Source organism: Argopecten irradians, chromosome 6 (genome assembly GCF_041381155.1).
Source record: "Argopecten irradians isolate NY chromosome 6, Ai_NY, whole genome shotgun sequence".
NCBI classification, from domain to species: Eukaryota; Metazoa; Mollusca; class Bivalvia; order Pectinida; family Pectinidae; genus Argopecten; species Argopecten irradians.
This window is the reverse complement of record NC_091139.1, coordinates 19427697-19448953: the sequence shown is the minus strand read 5'-3', so window position 1 is coordinate 19448953 and position 21257 is coordinate 19427697. Positions and strand designations below refer to the sequence as shown.

The 21257-nt window shown below is 34.6% G+C and overlaps 2 protein-coding genes across 2 annotated transcripts; both read left to right on the top strand.

Moving 5' to 3' along the window:
• Window positions 1–796: 796 nt before the first annotated feature.
• On the top strand, window positions 797–8995 carry LOC138325248 (very long chain fatty acid elongase 4-like). Its single transcript, XM_069270761.1, has 8 exons — window positions 797–1138; window positions 1339–1399; window positions 2993–3180; window positions 3543–3623; window positions 3967–4023; window positions 6414–6528; window positions 6858–6985; window positions 7422–8995. Exons 2-8 carry the CDS (start codon window positions 1345–1347, stop codon window positions 7581–7583), a joined length of 786 nt encoding a protein of 261 aa, XP_069126862.1. The 5' UTR covers window positions 797–1138; window positions 1339–1344; the 3' UTR covers window positions 7584–8995.
• Window positions 8996–12291: 3296 nt separating this feature from the next.
• Window positions 12292–19772, top strand: LOC138325246 (very long chain fatty acid elongase 4-like). Its single transcript, XM_069270760.1, has 8 exons — window positions 12292–12435; window positions 13500–13600; window positions 13868–14055; window positions 14637–14717; window positions 15545–15601; window positions 16597–16711; window positions 17499–17626; window positions 18091–19772. The coding sequence occupies exons 2-8, from the start codon at window positions 13537–13539 to the stop codon at window positions 18268–18270; spliced, it is 813 nt and encodes a 270-aa protein (XP_069126861.1). The 5' UTR covers window positions 12292–12435; window positions 13500–13536; the 3' UTR covers window positions 18271–19772.
• The last annotated feature ends 1485 nt before the right edge of the window (window positions 19773–21257 follow it).

Here is a 21257-nt window from a genome sequence, read left to right as displayed (position 1 = left end):
CATTGTAACGTGAGGTGATACAGGAAAGGTCATTGTAATGTGTAGTGATACAGGAAAGGTCATTGTAACGTTAGGTGATACAGGAAAGGTCATTGTAATGTGTGGTGATACAGGAAAGGTCATTGTAATGTGTGACCTTACAGAAAAGGTCATTGTAACGTTTGGTGATACAGGAAATGTCATTGTCGTGTGATAATACAGGAAAGGTCATTGTAACGAATGGTGATCCAGGAAAGGTCATTATAACATGTGGTGATACCAGAAAGGTCATTGTAATGTGAGGTGATACATGAAAGGTCATTGTAATGTGTGGAGATAGGTACTGGAAATTGTGTGATTATAAAAGAAAGTTATAGAAAAAAACTGGTTTAATAAAACATAAAAAATAAAATACAATTATTGCCTTAGCTCAGGACATTGACCGTTCTACCGCTCCTTACAGTATTTGTTTTGTTAGAATTTCTTACAAATCTCTCATATGTATTTGATACCAGTGGAGTTCAATTTGTTGTTTGTGGCGTAACCTTTGTGTAAATGTTATTTTATAGAGCCATGGAATTCTCCAACAAATTACGGGTATTCACCATATGTGTATCCGTCGTATGTTGACGGGCGGTTCTTTGGGAACCAATGTTTGGTTAAAGGTCTGTGTTAAAGGCCATGACAGCAAACCTGTAATTTCTATAGAATCTTGTATAGACACATATGTGTAGTTAAATAGTGCTAATCGGGTCGGTGGAAATGTGTACATTACAAAGCGGGTACACGTGTACCTGCTATGGTGTTATACAACAAATAAAGCCTACACATGTGTGTCTTTTGTATCGACTGGCGTGTTTAGAAATGCCATGTTTTAAAGTCCTACTTATATATGCATGATAATGCGTTCTAGTTATTTCCTATGTCCAGTTTACGTTAAAAACCATTGTATATCGGGTAATTACACACAATTGCTATTCGTGACCAGTAGACACAGTTGATATAGACACTATCGGATTAGTGGTGTACATCGGTCGTAAGTCAGGGTGACCCTTCAGCACGTGGAGACGGCCACGACGTAATCAACGGTTGCAGCTATATAAGGCAGTGATAGTGACGTCACTGGTGTGTGAAAGCTGCAGGAACACAATACAGACAGGTAAGGCAGGTGTGGTATTAGCATCAATTGTTATAATGTACTTCAATGGCTAACGGATAAATTATATAGACAATGTTAGTGTGCTAGTTTAGGGTGTTGAGGGGGAGGGGGACTTAAAGGTTTTGTGAGGAGCTTCTAGACCATGAATTTGTTACCGGCGTCGCCGACACTTCAAAAAGATGTTATTTTTATGTTTTAAGGACACCATGGATATTTTACACAGATTCAATGAGGGGTACAACTGGATGTTATCGAAAGGAGGTAAGTAAATAATTAACTTCTTAATCAATCCATACACTGCTAATGTTACAATGTCACACGCGATAGTTATAGATCTCCAACTTTTAACACCTAGACCCACAGAAGATATATGTTTACTAGTGCTGTAATTATATTATTGGTACCTCACGGTAATATCAGGTTGATATAAATGACAGTTCAAACAAAATAATCCTATATTTATAGCTAAAATGCACGACCGGGATTAGAACCAGGGACCCTCCGAACAGTAGCCGGAGTTCTCTATCAAATAAACTGGTCGCCAACGATCATCCCCATCCATTACCATTGCATAAATTTCTTGTGAACTTTGCAAATTATATCCATTGTCGTTTGTGCCAAACTTTCCAAAAATGACATTATATCAGGCAGATCGACTTCGCTAGTCAAGAGTATTCAGTACACGTGACTAGCTATAAGTTGCAGGCAAAATACACAGCATCAAAACTATTGATTATCTCATGGAAGAATAAATAATTCATTAACGTTGGTAATTATTGTCGATTACCCTTCATAGACACTGTTAATTATAGATGGCTACAGCTCATTGATGCTGGCTATAGGATTGGGGCAATCGCAACATCTTGGAAAACTGTGTACAGTGTAAAGGATTTATTTTGAGTTTGTGTTTGTATCAAACCATGAACCTATAGCTAATCCAGAATTGTTTATATTTAATTATTCACTCATCTGTATTGTACTGTAATATGCATCCTCGATACCCCAGGGGTTCCGATCACTTACGATCTCTACACCCCTGGACTATCTCATAGTGAAATTGAAGGCAGCTCAGCTGAAAATGTTTGACCAATCACTGGCTAGCAAACATTTCCTTTGAAGATTACAGAGAGAGCGACGCCTAACATCAAAGCCACACAGTCAACCACAGTGTACCGTTATACGGCTCTTTTGATGTACATCAAAGGACTAAATTACCTGTTAGATAGTCCAGGGGTGTAGAGATCGTAAGTGATCGGAACCCCTGGGGTATCGAGGATGTGTAATATGATAATTTCACTCATCTGTATTGTTAAAGTACTGTAATATTGTAATTTCTGTTACTATGTATCATTTTTACATTATAAATATGACATATTGTAATACACTTGTGTGTCTGAGGGGATCGATAAACCTTGAGCATTAAGAAATTTCCGACAATCTTCGAAAATATAACTTGGAATTTCTCTGAAATGTTGCGATTGAGGAAGGGTTAATGAATCACATTTTAATGTGTAATGTGTTGAACTGACTTGTACGTCAATATGGTTCACAAACAGAAACTTTGATGTGATCTTACCCACATTATCGTTTTATTCCGCCGTTTTGACAACAAAAAATAACTGTACTGGTCCACCGTTTTATTCTTCAAGAAAAGCACAGTGTACCGTTGTACGATTCTATGGTGTAGATGATATACATCAAAGGACTAAAATACCTGTTCCGTTGACTCCAGTTTTACTATGAGATAGTCTAGGGGTGGATATATCGCCAGTAATAGTAACCCCTGGAGTGTCATGTTTAAATAGTGCAGCCTATACTTAAATTATGATCACTCATCTCTATATTTATTTCCAGACCCCCGGGTCCAGTCCTGGCCCCTGATGGAGACCCCGGTGCCTTTACTCACTCTCCTTGTACTCTACCTGGTGATGGTGTACCAAGGCCCCCGGGCAATGGCCCCACACAAGCCCCTCCCTCTAACGTCCGTCCTAGTCGCATACAACCTGGCACTGGTCTGTCTGTCTGCCTACATGTTCTACGAGGTAAGATGGCTTGAGGAAGATAAGTGATGTTTTGACTTTGTTTTGTTCTATTACCAAGGATCGAAATTGAAGACTATATTAACGTTCCTGCAGATGCATCGGTTGTTATCTTATGAAAGTATATACAACTTAATGTATTACAATGCTTGTACATGGGTACCAGGGAACTCTACCGCCCAGTTTTATCAACATTCTTTAACCTCAAGAAATTACTTAACTTAGGGTGCTGCATAGGAAAACTTTACAGAATTTAAGGAAAACTCCGAACCTCTTCTTTACTTCTATAACAATTTCCTATGGAGAATTTTAAGTTGAGGATATTTCTTCGGGAACTAATCATTTTCAAATTAATCCATTTTCAGTTTCTTGTGACCAGTATACTTTCCGGGTACAGTTTTAAGTGTCAGCCAGTCGACTACTCTAACGACCCTCTAGCTATACGGGTAAGGAACCTATATAAAAAAACATTATGTGTTTAAAATCTATGCTGTTAAATGATAAAAATGATGGAAATGCTTCTCTACTCAAATTTGGAATGAAACATGAGGTACATATATACTTTATACATCTATCTTGTTTTTTAGTGTTTATTTTGTATATATTTGGTCACGGTTTTGATGAATTTGCCGAGTAGAGAGTGTTTTGTAATGTTTAATTAAGATTAATTGAGGATTTGTCCTGTATACTGATGACAATGTTACTCTACCTTAAATTGATTTGATAAAGTACAAAGATATATTTTCATTGGTTAATAAGCCGCTTTTATTTGTGCGTTTCTTTTTACAGATGGCAAATGTCTGCTGGTGGTATTTCTTCTCCAAAATAATAGAATTTTTAGATACAGTAAGTACAAAGCATGGATATCATAAAAATAACTGCATACTTCAACCATATTCCTGTTTCTGATCGGTATGCCTTTGGTTTGTAATAGACATATGGTATTATTGACTCAAATCAAGAAATAGATTTTGATAATTTGTAAGGAGTAAGTTTATATCAGCACAACAAATTATGCAGTTGTTATAACTGATTTATTACCATTTAATAATAATAATAATAATAATAGACTTTATTTAGAGTCGATAACACTTTGAGTCAGAGACTCGTCTTCCAAGTGGTCGACATGAAAATATACAATATTTACAACATGGAATATATCATAGACAATACATATTACAGCGTTGCATGTATTATTATAATGGATATCACAGTCAGATTATCACAGAAAATAGTAAAAATTAAAAAGGCACTCATAAAGCTCAAGGTGCATAAATATATGGAAAAATAAAAACACATCTTAATGAATTAGTGTCTAATATACATATATGCCAATATGACAAAAGAATAAAAATTGACAGAATATATGCTATTATAGCATGTATTAAAATTGATTTTGTTTGATTAATTAACGATAGTTTATTAAGACGATAAAAGAACAAAAAGTGCTGGGTTTACTAAAAATAGGAATTAAGAGGCAAATGAAACAGTGATTATTGGGATACATGTAGGAAGTGTTTTTTACATTCGTATTTGAATTTGGAGAGTTTTGTATTTTTAGAAACACTCTCTGGTAGATCATTCCATAGTGATGGTCCACTATACTTAAATGAGCTCTTAAATTTTTCTGTTTTAAATCTAGGTAATAAGTATTTCCCTGAAGTGGCTGATCTAGTCTTCTTTTCATGAATATTGGATACTAAATTGTTACAATCTAAATAATTAGGACATAATTTGTTAATAACTTTAAACATAAGAATACACTCATTATATTTTACTCTTTTGCTAAAAGGTAGCCATTTTAATTTACAAAGAAGTTCCTCACCTGATACGGTATAATCTTCGTCTAAAATAATACGAAGTATTCTCTTTTGCATTCGTTCAAGTTTGCTTATGTACAGCTGGCTACAATGGCCCCAAACATTTGAACAATAATCAAGGTAAGGTAAAATGAAACAATTAAAAAACGTAATTCTAGAAGAAATTGGGGAAAATTTCTGTGTACGACATAATTGATGAATTTTAAAATTGACCTTTTTTTTATAACATCTTGGGCATGTTTATCCCAAGTAAGGGTATCATCAATGCAAACACCAAGTAATTTTTCATGTTTGACATTTTCTAACTTAATGTTGTTGTCAGATACATCACATAATATATTAATCTCATTTGAAACCCTTTGTTTTTTCTGTTTACTTCCTATTAAGATAACTTTAGTTTTTTCAGTGTTAATGACCATTTTGTTAGTTTCACACCAACTTTTAACATTTACGAAGTCCGATTGTAGACAAGACTCAATAACACCAGTTTTCTTGTCTGCTACTTGCATGGATGTGTCATCAGCATACATAAAAACTTCACATTGTTTACAATGGAGAGGCATATCGTTTACATAAAATAAAAACATCAGGGGGCCAATAATCGAACCCTGTGGTACGCCAGTTAAAATTTCACATGGGTCGCTAAGCGATGATTCAAAACATACAGGCTGAAAACGATTGGACAGGTACGATGTAAAAAAAACTTGGTAGTACTGTCTGAACAACCGTGTATTTTCAATTTCTTTAGTAATATACTGTGGTTAACAAGTTCGAAAGCCTTTCTAAAATCAATATACATAACACCAATGAGGTTTCCTTTATCAATTTCCTCCTACCATCTATTAGTTAATGCTGTAAGAGCAGTTTGACATGAATGTTTACTCCTAAATCCAGACTGGTTTTCAATAATAAGGTTGAATTTTGTTAAAAAATCATAGAAGGTAGAGTGATGGGTAAATTTCCCCTCAAGGAATGAATCCCCCTTTTGCTTAAAATTCCCCTGAAGATTTAAAAATTCCCCATTTGAAGCTAAAAAATGACCGTTTTTGTAACACAATTTCCTCTGTGACGTATTTTAATTAATTTTTATAGACTTTTGTTTGCAAATTTCTTTGCATATTTATCATACAGCTACTGCATATTTTATGATAAACTCAATTTTCTCTTTATGGAGCTTAAAATCTTGCTTTATTAAATGAAAAAATAAAATTAGTTGTTTTACAGTTTTTTTCGTCAAAATGAATATAATTTTGGACCAAAATAAGAAGATTCAAATTCCCCTATATTACGCCAAACTTTTCCCCTATTTTGAAAAAGGGTAGTTTCCCCCAAAACCTTGTTTGATGGGCGTCAAGGATGGAGGATTTTTGATGGTTGATGTCGAAATAATACAGTAATTTTTTTATTCTGTTTCAGGCATTTTTTATTCTAAGAAAGAAGAACAATCAAGTAACGTTTCTGCATGTGTACCATCACTGTACAATGCCTATCAATTGGTGGCTAGGGGTCAAGTATGTGGCTGGAGGTCAAGGTTAGTATCGAAATGTCAAGGTTGGCTAATGTTTTTAGAAATCTTTTTGAAATGAAGTTACAAAACATTTTGTTTGCTTTGTTGAAAATTAGAAAATACATATTCTTAAGCTTTGTCTGCTTTTGTTATAAATAGCCATGCAAACTATTCACAAGTCGTTACCAATAGAAACCAATGTCTATATTTTAAACAAACTGGCATTACTTTTCTACCTCAAAATATTTCAGAGTCACGGTTCATTCACCAGAATGTTGAATGTTGAATGAAAATGGTGATGAGTTCCGGTTGTAATACTTTGGACAATCCCAAATCTTCCTTTTTCTTTCCAGTTTTTGTCATGACAATCCTAAATTGTTTCGTCCATATCGTGATGTATAGCTATTATGGGTTATCTGCCCTTGGTCCACACATGAAGAAATATTTATGGTGGAAACGTTACCTCACAGTACTTCAGCTGGTATGTTTAACTTTTATGAACTTTGATTTGCACTCATGAATGACATTATTTATTACAATGAGTTAGGCTCATTTTATTTTTTTTCAAGGGGGACATATAAAATTAAATTATTACAAATAAATATAAGGAAATCCGTTAATAAGACTATTAAAATGAATAGATTAATAATAGACTCTGTCGTTGAGTGACATTATTAGTTGTTTTGATTAAAATGAAACGTTTATAATATGTTATTGGTATATTTGTGAAAAACACATTTTATTATATTTCATGGTCAGTGTACCGACAACCTCGATAGACTTCTGCATACATTAACTCTAAATCTATACCGCCAAAGGATTAAAGAATTTATATAGGATTTGCATGGTATTAAATCCTTTTGACTATAACATCTGCAAATGAAATTATTATTATTGACGTTTTGTTTATTTTTCAGAGCCAGTTTTTTGCTGTAATTGTCCATACCGGTTACAATATGACAACCAACTGTAGTTTCCCAACCGGGTTTAACTATGCAGTCTTTATATACGCTATAACGCTAGTGTTGTTATTCTCTAACTTCTTCAAAAACACCTACAGCAAGTCAAAAGAGGATTAATAAATTACTCAAACGTAAAGACCTATAATTAAACCAATCAAATCCGACCCCCAAGGCCCAGTTTCATGACCATTCCTTACTTTAAGGAATCCCTTAACTTAATCAATTAAATTTCCCCATAGACAAGCATTACAAAACTTAAGGATAGAGTCTTCCTTAAAATCTTTAATGTTTTCCTATAAAAAAATTAAAGGCAAGGGATTCCTTAAATTCAAATAATGATCATGAAATTGGGTCCAGATATGTGAGATATGTTAGAAAACATATACCTTCAATCAGTGTTTCAATGTTACAACGTAGCCGATCACAACGTTAATCAACACATATGTAACTTCGTGGTCGGAAATAGTGGAACTTGAACAAGTTTTATATTAAATGTATTCAGACATGTAATACCTGTCTATTATGGATGAGGTTGATGAGTTTGTCCTTTATAGACAGATGTCCTTTTAGAGAGGTATCCTTTACAGAAGACTTGACTGGAACATGCGAACGGTGATCAGTGATGCAGCTTTCTTCTCAGAAAATGTTGATGTAATTACCTAGTGATAGACCGGTTCCCATGTTTTTTGTGTGATTGAATTGAAGCTTTATATATTATGAGTTATATTACGTGGTATTTTTTTTTTAATTTTCATTACATTTTATTTTTTACAGATTTACAACAAGTAAGACTTGTGATAACAAACTTAATTTAAGATTTCTATGAATAGTATCCATAAACACCAATTTTATGTCGGTTGCAATTTCATTACATCGAAGTATTAAAGCAGCATGTGAAAGAATATGTATATTTAGACTATTGTTATTACATATATACATTATCGATAAAAATAATTGAGCATACATAGTTGAGTTACTGGGTTTTATAAGGGTGCAGCCTTTCATGTCCGAATGCACGAAGTGCGAATTACTTCTAAGGTAACACATACAAATGTACATGAAAATATAAGAAGAAAATTCATGCTACTTCCACCTTCCAATGTAATCTGTTGACCAAAACGGAAATAAAATTTCTTTCTTTTCAAATGGGTGTTTGGGACGAGGATAGAGTGTGAATATGAACAAACAATAAACAGAAAATTCTGCTCTGTTATTTCCATAAATAGCACTATTTAACATTGCATAACTAATGGTTAGTGAAACATCTCTGGCTGCGCCCTTTAAGGTCTTGCCTTCAGTCATGTTCACTTTATAACTTGTTTTAAACATTTTATAGTAACTTTGCCATATACATTATATATCAAAAGTTTGATGAGATTTACTGATTGTGATAATTACAATACCTTTATTCACAAACCATGACAATCGTATTCAATCTATTGTACTTGTATTTATGTTTTATATGGTTGTCAAATGCCGCAGTATTAAGACTTGTAGTCGATGAAAATAAAGTATATGTAATAAAAGAATACTTTGCGCTTTCTCTTTTAATGTAAATAGTTCTTTTAGTAGAATAATGCAATGACTGCCTTTTTACGCAATATTTACCTACATTTCATGAGGTGAAAAGGAATAATTCAATAAACTTTAATTTATTATATAGAATAAATAAAAAATAATAATCGCACTTAAGCATGCTCTCCTATTCTCGGAAAAGTTTTAGATTTGTTGTTATTTACTTAGTGTAAACCAACTGACTATGATGGCGATTTGATTTTTCGACCCCTGGAAAAATTTCTACGATTTAGAATGGCTGAGATGAGTTTTACGATGCATTTTGATAATTTACGAGCGCCGAAGGCGCGAGATTTTGATGATTTGGGGGTCCGGGGGTCTCCCCCGGAGAAAAAAATACGATTTAGAATGGCTGAGATGAGTTTTAAGATGTATTTTAATAATTTTAAAGCGTTCTTACCATGGTAATTTTTAGATTTAGAGTAACTTGCATTTAGAAATGATAATTATGATAATTGTGTCGTCATATCATTGTCACAAGTGCAACCCTGCTCGATCTGAACATACCGGCTTCACACCATCGGCACATTGTTTTGTAACTCAAAATTGTCTTGCTAAGACATATAAACCAAGTAATCTTTTAAGAGACATTTTTAGCTCACCTGGTCCGTAGGACCGAGGTGAGCTTATGGGATACCGCAGCGTCCGGCGTCCGTCGTCCGTCGTCCGTCAACAATCGACTTCTTCTCCATAACCGCTGGTCGGATTTTAACAAAATTTGACTGGTAGCATCCTTATGGGCTACTAACTGAAAATTGTACAAATGATGGGGCTGATCCCCCGGGGGCCTGAGGGGCGGGGCCAAAAGGGGTCAATTTGGCTATTTCCATATAAACGACTTCTTCTCTGAAACCAAGCATGGGATAGCACCCATAATGCAATGGTAGCATCCTTATAGGGTGGGGATTCAAAATTGTACAAATGATGGGGCTGACCCCCTTTGGGCCTGAGGGGCGGGGTCAAAAGGGGTCAATTTGGCTATTTCCATATAAACGACTTCGTCTCTGAAACTAAGCATGGAATAGCACTCATAATGCAATGGTAGTATCGTTATAGGGTGGGGATTCAAAATTGTACAAATGATGGGACTGACCCCGGGGGGCCTGAGGGGCGGAGTCAAAAGGGGTCAATTTGGCCATTTCCATATAAACGACTTCTTCTCTGAAAACAAGCATAGGATAGCACCCATAATGCAATGGTACCATCCTTATAGGGTGGGGAGTCAAAATTGTGCAAATGATGGGGCTGACCCCCCCCCCCCCCCCCGGGGGCCTGAGGGGCGGGGTCAAAAGGGGCCAATTTGGCTATTTCCATATAAACGACTTCTTCTCTGAAACTAAGCATGGTATAGCACCCATAATGCAATAGTACTATCCTTATAGGGTGGGGATTCAAAATTGTGCAAATGATAGGGCTGACCCCCCCCCCCCCCCGGGGGGCTTGAGGGGCGGGGTCAAAAGGGGTCAATTTGGCTTTTTCCATATAAATGACTTCTTCTCTGCAACTAAGCGTGGTATAGCACCCATAATGCAATGGTAGCATCCTTATAGGGTGGGGATTCCAAATTGTGCAAATGATGGGGCTGACCCCCCGGGGGCCTGAGGGGCGGGGTCAAAAGGGGCCAATTTGGCTATTTCCATATAAACGACTTCTTCTCTGAAACTAAGCATGGTATAGCACCCATAGTACAATGGTAGCATCCTTATAGTGTGGGGATTCAAAATTGTGCAAATGATAGGGCTGACCCCCCGGGGGCCTGAGGGGCGGGGTCAAAAGGGGTCAATTTGGCTATTTCCATATAAATGACTTCTTCTCTGCAACTAAGCATGGTATAGCACCCATGATACAATGGTAGCATCCTTATAGGGTGGGGATTCCAAATTGTGCAAATGATAGGGCTGACCCCCGGGGGCCTGAGGGGCGGGGTCAAAAGTGGTCAATTTCCATATAAATGACTTTTTCTCTGCAACTTAACATGGGATTACGCTCATAATGCAATGGTTACATCCTTATAGGGTTTGGATTCAAAATTTTGCAAATGATGGGGCTGACCCCCCGGGGGCCTGAAGGGTGGGGTCAAAAGGGGTTAATTTAGCTATTTCCATATAAACGACTTCTTCTCTGCAACTAAGAATGGAAGGCACTTATAATGCAATGGTAGCATCCTTATAGGGTTGGGATTTGAAATTGTACAAATGATAGGGCTGACCCCCGGGGCCTTAGACGGCAATAGATGCGAGGTCAAAAAGGTCAATTAGGCTACTACTTTCATATAAATTACTTTGTCTCTGAACCTATGTATTGGATAGCATATTTGTATGGTATCAATAGCATCATTGTATGGTTGTGATTCAAAATTAAACTTTGGGAGTCAATTTTGCTTATTTTTCTAATTGTCAGAGTCTTGTGATAATTACTAACAAAAAACCAGGTGAGCGATACAGGCCCTCTGGGCCTCTTGTTTGAAATACAAATGTAGTATGTAGAATCCCATAATGGACATTTTTAGTGTAGTTCATGTGTATTGAATTTCTACTATTAAAGATTTGAGCATTATGTGCTTGAACGTTTTAGGAAATGCGCCGCGCAGCGGAATTTTTTTAGAATGAAGTACGAAAAATGGGCAGGAGGACCCTTTTTTCTTTCAAATATGCATTTTTAGAACATTTCAGTCGACGAAAATGGGGGAGGGGGAGACATGTTTGCCCCCCCCCGTCCTGGGGGCCCACCCGCTTCCTACGCCCCTGAGAGACACAACAAGAATATACCGCAGCTTCCCAAAACAAGCCCCCGCACTACATACATCTACACACCACATAATGGGAGATCGTCCGTAAACGACCCGCTTTTAACATAACGTTGATTTTAGCAAACAATCAAAGAAAGGTTACACCGTACATAACACTGTCGGTAAGAGGCTACTTATCCTCAAGGGTTACTATCACTTACAATGACGATTATAGTAACCCCTGGAGTATCGATGTCAAGATGGGTATATCCTTACTTAATATTCATGAATGGCAAGCCAATTTAACATTTATTGGAGGAGCGAGGTATATCCCGTATTTAATCGAATGAAATAAGATATCTGATATAATTATATAAGATATCTTATATATACAGGATATTTCATATCTATATAAATTACACCTCGCTGCGAGGCTCTTATCAAAATAGGCCTGGCTACGCGGTGTTGTCAAACAATGTCTCGGACTTTGAACTTCAGGAGTTACTTCCCTTCGACCGACAACAACGACCTCGCTAGAGTAGCCTGCAGTCAAACAGACGAACTTTTGGTTGTCTTGCTAAAGTTTGTAACGCATCGATCAGCATTATCATCTGGTTTCGGACTGCTAATATCAGATTGAATGTCATCTATGTTTCTGTGATTCAGGTAGGTGAACAGGGTTTTTTATGACGGTTAAATGGTCAGGAAAATACCTGAACAGGTGCAAGGGGGTGTGACATACTAAATATCAACGTGGTAGAAGTTACACGTTTTCCGGATTTGTTCATAGTGGTGAGAAATAAATGGTATGAAGGAAAGGTAATTGAATTTCAAACTAAAATTACGTATTTGTGGTCGAAATATTTGATTTTAACCCAACATGTATTTCATCTGTATCTTTTGACAAATTGTATCAGATCTACTAAAATTAATTACCATTTATAAATCATAGTATCTTCAATTCTTTCAATTTAACATCAATTCATGCACATTCTGTGTATCTATATTTCAATTTAAATTTTATAATGAAATAAAATCAAAATTAACCTTTCTCATGTCTTTAATACTTCTCACTAGAACAATTTCTATTTTAAAATTGTAAAAAGTTCGGGGTATATTACAAAATGTAAAAAAAAAACTTTGATATTATTATGTTGACGCCAGCTTCAAGAAAGTCGAGCCGTATTTTCTACGAAAATTTGCCTTGCAGAGAAAATATTTTGAAATGATATAGGCGAATATACGTGGTACAACTAGGAAACTCAACGGTAATTAATTAATTATCAACACAACGGCTTTGCTCCTAGTGACGTTATACACGGTTCGCGCCATTATTAAACGGATAATTCATTTGAGAGAGTGAATTATATTATATGCACCACAGTGTATAAAAGACAAAAAAAATCTACAAATCATATAACTGCATCACATTGCATACAACGAATTAAAATTAATTAATTTGTGTAATTCATCAGAACTGCATTGCAATTTTGAAATTCTTTATACCAAAATTGTGCATTGTATAATACAATGTCCTGTTTCTCAAAACAAAATGAATGAAATTTACGTTTTGTGCGAAATAAAATAAAATCGCTAATACGTATACACTGCTCTGTACTGTATAAATCTTCATTTCAGGTTGAAACTACTAATACAATGTTATATATATATGTAAAAATATTATCAGGTTGGAATTACTAATACAAGTTATATAAAAAATTTCATTTCAGGTTGAAATAATTCTTTTTATTTGATTTGAGAGACAAGATGGCAGAAGAAACAATCATGGAGCAAGTCCAGGACTTTTACAACGCGTCAATGGCAAGGGGAGGTAATTCACTAATAATGCAGGAGATTTACGAAAGATATTGAAGGTCATATATTGATTAAAGGAAAACATATTGAATTGTCCAATAATGTAATTACCCGAAAATGCAGAGTTCTTTACGAGATTTTATAAGGTTCTCTAAGAATGATTATAACATTGTCATTGCTTTCAAAAGATGAAAATAAATTACAAAACTTTCGTATAACATTAACCTATCGCAATGATCAACACTTGTCTTTACCTGTATTTTCTGTTTTACCTGTTTTACAGACAAGAGAGTGGAGAACTGGTTGCTGATGGCAAATCCAGCCATTATTTCCATCATATTCTTTTCTTATCTCGTTGTTGTCCTCACTGGTCCTGCCGTGATGAAAAACAAAGAACCCGTCCCCCTCAAATGGGTCCTACTTCCGTACAACTTTTTCTGTGTGTGTCTAGCATCTTACATGTTTTATGAGGTAACTAAATCTAGAAAAAAAATGAAATAAATAAAATGCAAAAAAAAAAAAAAAAAAAATGAAATAAATAAAAAAAAAAAAAAAAAAAAAATGAAATAAATAAAATGCAAAAAGATGTTGTTTGCATATCACCCTTAGATGGGATTATAACCTAGTCTAAACGGTGTTGTTAAAGGCATGCAAAAAAACCCGATGATGAAAAAAAAAAACCCAAATAACCAACCTTAATAATTACATAAGACCGACGTTGGGACTATCTCAGTTATTAACTTGGAATCATCTGTGACCCATCTAAAAATACAAAAAATACATATAATTGAATATGTTGATGGAGCCTCAGTCCAGTGTATATGGTTCATTAACCACTGTCACGACATTCAAGGTCTGGTCACGGTCTTGGTTCCTTTGGTCACGGTCTTGGTTCCTTATCTGTTGTCACATCCATAATGATGGTCTGGATACAGTTTTGTTCCTTGCATAATTGCGTGAAATGCTTGGACTTGGTTTAAACGAACATTTGTCCAAACGGGAAATATAACTTTAATTTTCTGTGATAAATATTATGTCTCCTTCTATTGCAGTTTCTTGTTACCTCACTCTTGTCTAACTACAGCTATCTGTGCCAGCCTGTGGACTACAGTAACAGCCCTCTTGCCTTACGGGTAAGTATGTCATGAATAAAGTCAGACGATATTTTGATCATCTCTGGGTGTATAGTGTAATAGGTTTATACCTCCGCCTATCGCTAGGTCTGTCGACTTGATAAAATGAAGCCCCGAATACTATTGCCTTTCTTTAGTGCCAAAACCGAACATGTTCTCAAGTGGCCTTGACTGTTGATGAGACGTCCAAAACAACGTTACAACGGTTATTGAATTTCCCACTTGAGATTCCAGTGCCAAACAACAAAAACTTCATCAACATCACTAGTCAGGCGAAGGTTTATCTTAATTTGACTGTGATATTTAGACTGTAAGTTATAATAAACTCAAACTAACAGAGGCGTTGTATATGTAGAGCAAGCTATCTTCCACTTTCGTTTGAGGCTCGGTAATTTGTCTGTCCGAGTAAATTTACATTACCATCACACTTGCCGACCGACTTTTTCGGGGTGTGTTTCTATGGGGTCGTGCTACAAAACAAGCATATCATAATTGCTTGGACCACATTTACTCGGTCATCAGTCCCATAAATCGCTTTGAAGGTCTTGTAGAAAAGAATATAAGCATCGATATAAAACAAAACATAACCACATTCATGCAACAAAATCTTTAATTACATATTGTAGGCAAATTTATTTCAAAATGGCGATTACCATCAAAATATCGTGTCAGCTAGCAAAGGGAAAATAAGGAAATACTGATAATAATTTGTAAAGTATCTATTTTTAGATTTGAAATAAAGAAAGCGACAAAAACATATGCCATTGAAAAGATCGTTTTATCTTCATGAGGACATGTATTACAATACCTATTGGTTTTTTTTTCAGATGGCTAATGTGTGTTGGTGGTTTTTCTTCTCCAAAGTAATCGAACTTTTAGACACTGTAAGTATTACCAACCCACGTTGTATGTAATTTTCGTTGTCTTTCAATTCATTACTCCTGTCTTGTTTCTAATCTCAGTCAGCCAGTCACCACTTATTTCATGTTCCTTTTTAGTCAGAGACCACCGACGATGAAGACAATACGAAGGGCACTGTAATTTGGTTTCTTTAAATTCTGTACAATGTAACAAATATACTAATAATGTACATCTGTATTTCAAAGCGTTGGTAGCAAACATTTTTACGTTTTCAGCAATATCACATGTCTTTATTTTAGACAAAATCACGAAACTTTTAGGTTTTATTTGATTAAAGAGGTTTTATTTTGCTTCTAACCGCCAAGCATATGTTATTTCGAAACCAATCACTGTCGTATTTCAAAGTTAAAATTGAATAGATTTAAACATATTTTATTACATTAATCAATAGCTATAGGATCTAGAACAAGTAATCACAACATTATCAAAGCCCTGTCCCAAAACAAGTACAATATACAATACATTATATATAGCAAAGAAAAGTAAATGTCAATAAAAAATATTCTAATTGTGGCAGCATTGTTCTCCGAGTTAAACTACCAATATTTGCAATTTTTTTAGTACGGATATTAAAATCTATTGCTGGTCTTAATGAAAAAATGAATATTTTCTGAAAATTACAATATTAAAATCTATAGGCAGATTTTCATCACCAAAAAGAGGTAAATTAATATCAATGTTTAAATCTAAATCACTGAGACTGTCAAAAACTAAACGCCTCTCAAGATAAAAACGAGTGCAGTCAAAGAAAAAAATGGAATGCATTTTCACAAGGGTTGCCACGTAAACATTCGGGGGATTTTACAAGATTAACCCGAAATAAATGATATCTCAGCGATCTATTTTGGTGGATCAGCTTTATATATATAATATTCGTCGAATAACATTTTCCTTCATCATTTGAGCTATTGTTTTCATGTTTAGTCTTTAATGTAACTAATGTCACGGATAATTGCAGGTGTTTTTCATCATGAGAAAGAAGTTTGATCAAGTCTCATTCTTGCATGTGTATCACCATTGCACAATGATAATAAATTGGTGGATGGGGGTCAAGTACATCGCTGGGGGTCAAGGTGAGTTGAGGGTCAAGATGAGCTGGGGTCAAGGTAATTTTGAGGACAGGTAAAAAAAGTCAATAAAACAAACAGAAAGCTGTTTGATATTATTTATGTTAGGCAATAATAGGACAATTGAATGTTTAAAGTCTAGGGAAATTTCAAAAATGCTTTTATCGAGAGCAAAGTGGGTCAAGATAATTTTATAATGAAAAGAAACAATTTCGTTGATATCACCACTATATTTTTAAATGCTTTAAAGACCCACAAGCTTTCCGAAACGGCTTTTAATTTTTTAAATGGGAATGTAAAACGAGATTGATAATTTTATAGAGTGGCAAAAGTTATTTATTTATACATTTATTATCATCTCCTAAACAATTTAATAAAAATAAATAAAATGATAATTTTCATGGCACGTTAGTTGATTATCACTGCGCCAGACGGCAAAACAGCAAAAATGAATTTTCTATATAAACATAGATTGCGCAGGAAAACTTGCATTTTTTTGGTGTTGTAACCTTATCTTAAGCTGTCGATATACAATTTCTTTTAACAGTTTTTAAGAAACCTTTATTTTTTGCTTCGGAAAAGTAGTGAGCTTTTAAAACACCATAAAGAAGAAGAAACATAGATTAAATTCCGACTATCGTGTTTACCATAATGTGGCCAATCGATCGCCATCAAAAATGATCAGAACACTTCCGACTATGAAAATTGATGTTCTTGCTCATACAACAATTAGATACTCTTCAAACTGTTATTAAATCTTTTTAAACGTCAATCAATTTTCTTTTCTGAACAGCATTTTTCATCGGGATGTTGAACTCGTTCGTACACATCATCATGTACTCCTACTACTTCCTGTCCGGTATTGGACCACACATGCAGAAGTACCTCTGGTGGAAACGCTACCTCACACGGCTACAGTTGGTGGGTAATCTAAGAATCTATAGATTTAGTGATGGATGACTGTACTATGTTGGAACTTAAAGACGTCCTTGCAATATTTCCATTCTAAATGCCCAAATATTTTTTAAACTTTTGCAACATTGTTCTCCATAGGATATGACCACAAAAGTAATGGACTTTCCTCCATACATATATGTAATGCTTTCCTATGAGGAATTTCGCTAAGTTAATTAAGGAACTTTGATTGATTTCAAGATTGTATATGATTCCAAAAATGCGAAACATTCTGAGGTGCAGTAACTAATAAAAGTAAGCATACAATACAACATAATTTTATTCTCCATTCTTATTGTAAAATCATGTTTATATAGGGTTAAATATAGCCATTTTTTGAAGGTATTCAGATATCAAGAACAGATAAACTATGTACTATACAATATGATATAATCTAGATTTGCTCAGATAAGATCATTTGTATGTTATAGACCCAATTCGTCGCCTTCGTCATACATACGGGATACAACCTGGTAATTGATTGTGACTTTCCTCAGGGATTCAACATCGCCGTTTTCTTCTACTCCATCTCTCTCATCGTTCTGTTTGGTAACTTCTACTACCGCGCCTACCTCCTTAAACAAAGGGAACAAAAGAAGAAATTATATTGATTACTGTGTGTACTAAGCTCCCAAAAGTCAAAACAGTCATAAAATACATTGTCAATGAATGGAAATTCAGAGAAACTGCTTCTCACACAAATGTTCATGCTTGGTGACTATTTGCTAAGTAATGAATATTGATGAAAATGTTCAACAAATAATGAATATGTATGATATGTTTTATCGAAAGAATGAAAATTTATTGCAGTGATATGGACCAAATTATGAAAATAAATTGAAACTAATCCACACTCATTTAAATAGTTTGCAAAGTAAAAAAAATAGTGAAAGAATGAGAATTGTTTAATCAGCCAAAGAATCCTGATCCATTTAAATTCCTTGTCCTATTCTGAAAATTGTGCCATACAGATTTTAACGGAAGAATGAGGCTGATAACCAAAGAATTAACACCCGATAAAATGATTTGTAAATTGTCACGTATTGCATTTTCATGTTGAGAGTAATTGAACAAAGAATGCGAAAATACAAGCTTAAGAATGACAGTCTATTAAAATTTGCCCGTTGAAGAATGGACAACTGGAAAACTATGTGTGAGATAATTTTTGTGTGCTAGTCAGGGAAGCAAGAACTACTAGATGACCAAAGGTATTTTGTTATAATGTATGGTCTGTGAATATTGTTTTACAAAGATGGGCTCGTACTCAAAACATTTGTTTGAGAATCAGGAGAGCAATAGAAGATTTGATGAATCCAGCTGTATGCTATGAGCGTTGAGTTTTGGTCATTAACGAAATTGATTGCCCAAAAGTGCAGCTTTAATGAAGATGTGAGAGTCAAATAAATTTACTGTCGATATCAACAGATATGAATATGGAATTTCGATATCCAAAAGAAGTTGAGTAGAACGGATGTATCTTGCAAAAAAGAAGTATTTCTGGTAATAGCCAATGTTTTGCCAGAAGAACAAGGAAACATATCTCATATAATTGTAGAGCTCATCATTCTTTTACAAGTTTATCATCAATGTATATTTAGTTATGCATATAACAGCTAGCTGTTTATTGTTTTATTTTGTGTTCGTTTGGTATGTCTTGATAAAGGGACAGATCGCCTCGAAAATTTGACTTTTTTGTCCACACGGTTTGAATTATTTCCTTGTCCAATATTTACCATTTGAAGGAACTCGAATCCAACAGACTTACGTTTGATTGGATCCCGTGTCATCTAGAAAATCCTCTTGATATTACTTCTTTGACCCTTATTATACATCTAGTTATAGTCCATCACTATGTCCATCACTATTACATTGTATACATACAGTACATTCTCTTATTAATTAACAATTAAAAATCGAAACTAATATTAATTTGCCATTAATTGTTATGCTTTCCATTTTCATTAGTTTTCCCTGGATTATATTTTGATTTATTTTTTTTCATTCTGATATTCACATTTGTGGTATTTTTAAAGGATATATATGTTGTCTTTTTAAGTTTTAATCGAATACATGAACGAATCAGATACTGTATGAAAATAAATATTACAATGTCGTTGAAAAGTTTGTTTTTTTATAATGTTTCAGTTAAAGAATATCATAAGAAAGATACATACATTTTGTATCCTAAAAAGAGGTATTTTAGGCCCACTACCTTTCCGGAGCAAAATTTAAAGGTTTCTTAAAAACATTATTAACAAAAGAAAATACATATCGATGGCTTAAGATGAGGTAGCAACACCAAACATATGCAAGATTACCTGTCTAATATACGATAACAATGGAGATTCATTTCGCTGTTTTGCCGTCTGGCGCAGTGATAGTCAACTACCGCGCGGCATTTAGGACGACGGCGGGAAAGATAAAACGACCCGCGTTATGAAAATTAACATTTTATTTATTCTAATTAAACAGTTCTGAATGTGATGATAAGTGTGCTAGTAAACGTATGGTTAATAACCTTTGCGACTCTACAAAATTATTGATATCGTTTTACATTCCTATTTTAAAAATTAAAAGCCGTTTCGGAAAGGTAGTGGCCCTTTAACATTCAGCGTTGATTTAAACTAATAATATTCATGAATTTTACATCTTAATTAAAGGCACGTTCCTAAACCGAAACGGCTTTTAAATATTTAAATGGGAATGTAAAATGTGAGATTGATAATTTTGTAGACTCGCAAAAGTTTACCGTTAATGCTACACTTATCACCACCTTCTGGACATTTTATTTTAAAAAACTATATGTTAGTTTTCAGGACGCCGTCGTTCTCACTACCGCTCGTTATTTGTGACTAGCACTGACGGCAAAAAGTGAAATGAATCTTCATTGTTAACATAGATTACGCAGGGAACATTGCATCTTGGGCAATTGATATAAATTTCTTATGTTATTTTTGTTTTTTAAGAAACTTTTTGTGTTTGTTTCGAAAACGTAGTGGGTCTTTTATACCTTTATCTGTTGTGATGATTTGATAACAAGGGTCACCTTGAATCAGGAAGTCTTTTTTAAATGACATTCTTTTAACGAGAAACTGTCAAATTGCATGGAAAGCCGTTCAAGATCCGCGTTGTTTCTTTTTTCAATACCAGTCTAAAAAGAAAAGAAAAAAAAGAACTCGCTAAAACTAAAGAAACCTACACTGTAGAACATTATGGGAGCAGCTTAGTCAATATTCCTAATCTATAAAGAATTAAGGAGCTAATCTATATAAATGAACCTGGGCTATGGAAACATGAATATCATTATTTTCTTGAACTTAGTTTATGCAACCAATATCCATCAAGAGAACAAATTAGTAGAAGTGTACAACGGCATCCTTGAAATTATAGAGGTTATTATCACTGTCGTGGATATAACGACAGTGTTAGTAACCCCTGCAGTATAAAGGATGATACTACGGCCTCATGCGAATGACTGTGATCCACAGTACTCAATCTATGAAATTAAGGATATTTCCACAAACGATTTCTCTTCTCTACACACGCACTAACATCTCTTTATCTACTATTACATGATGAAATATACTCGACGTCAACA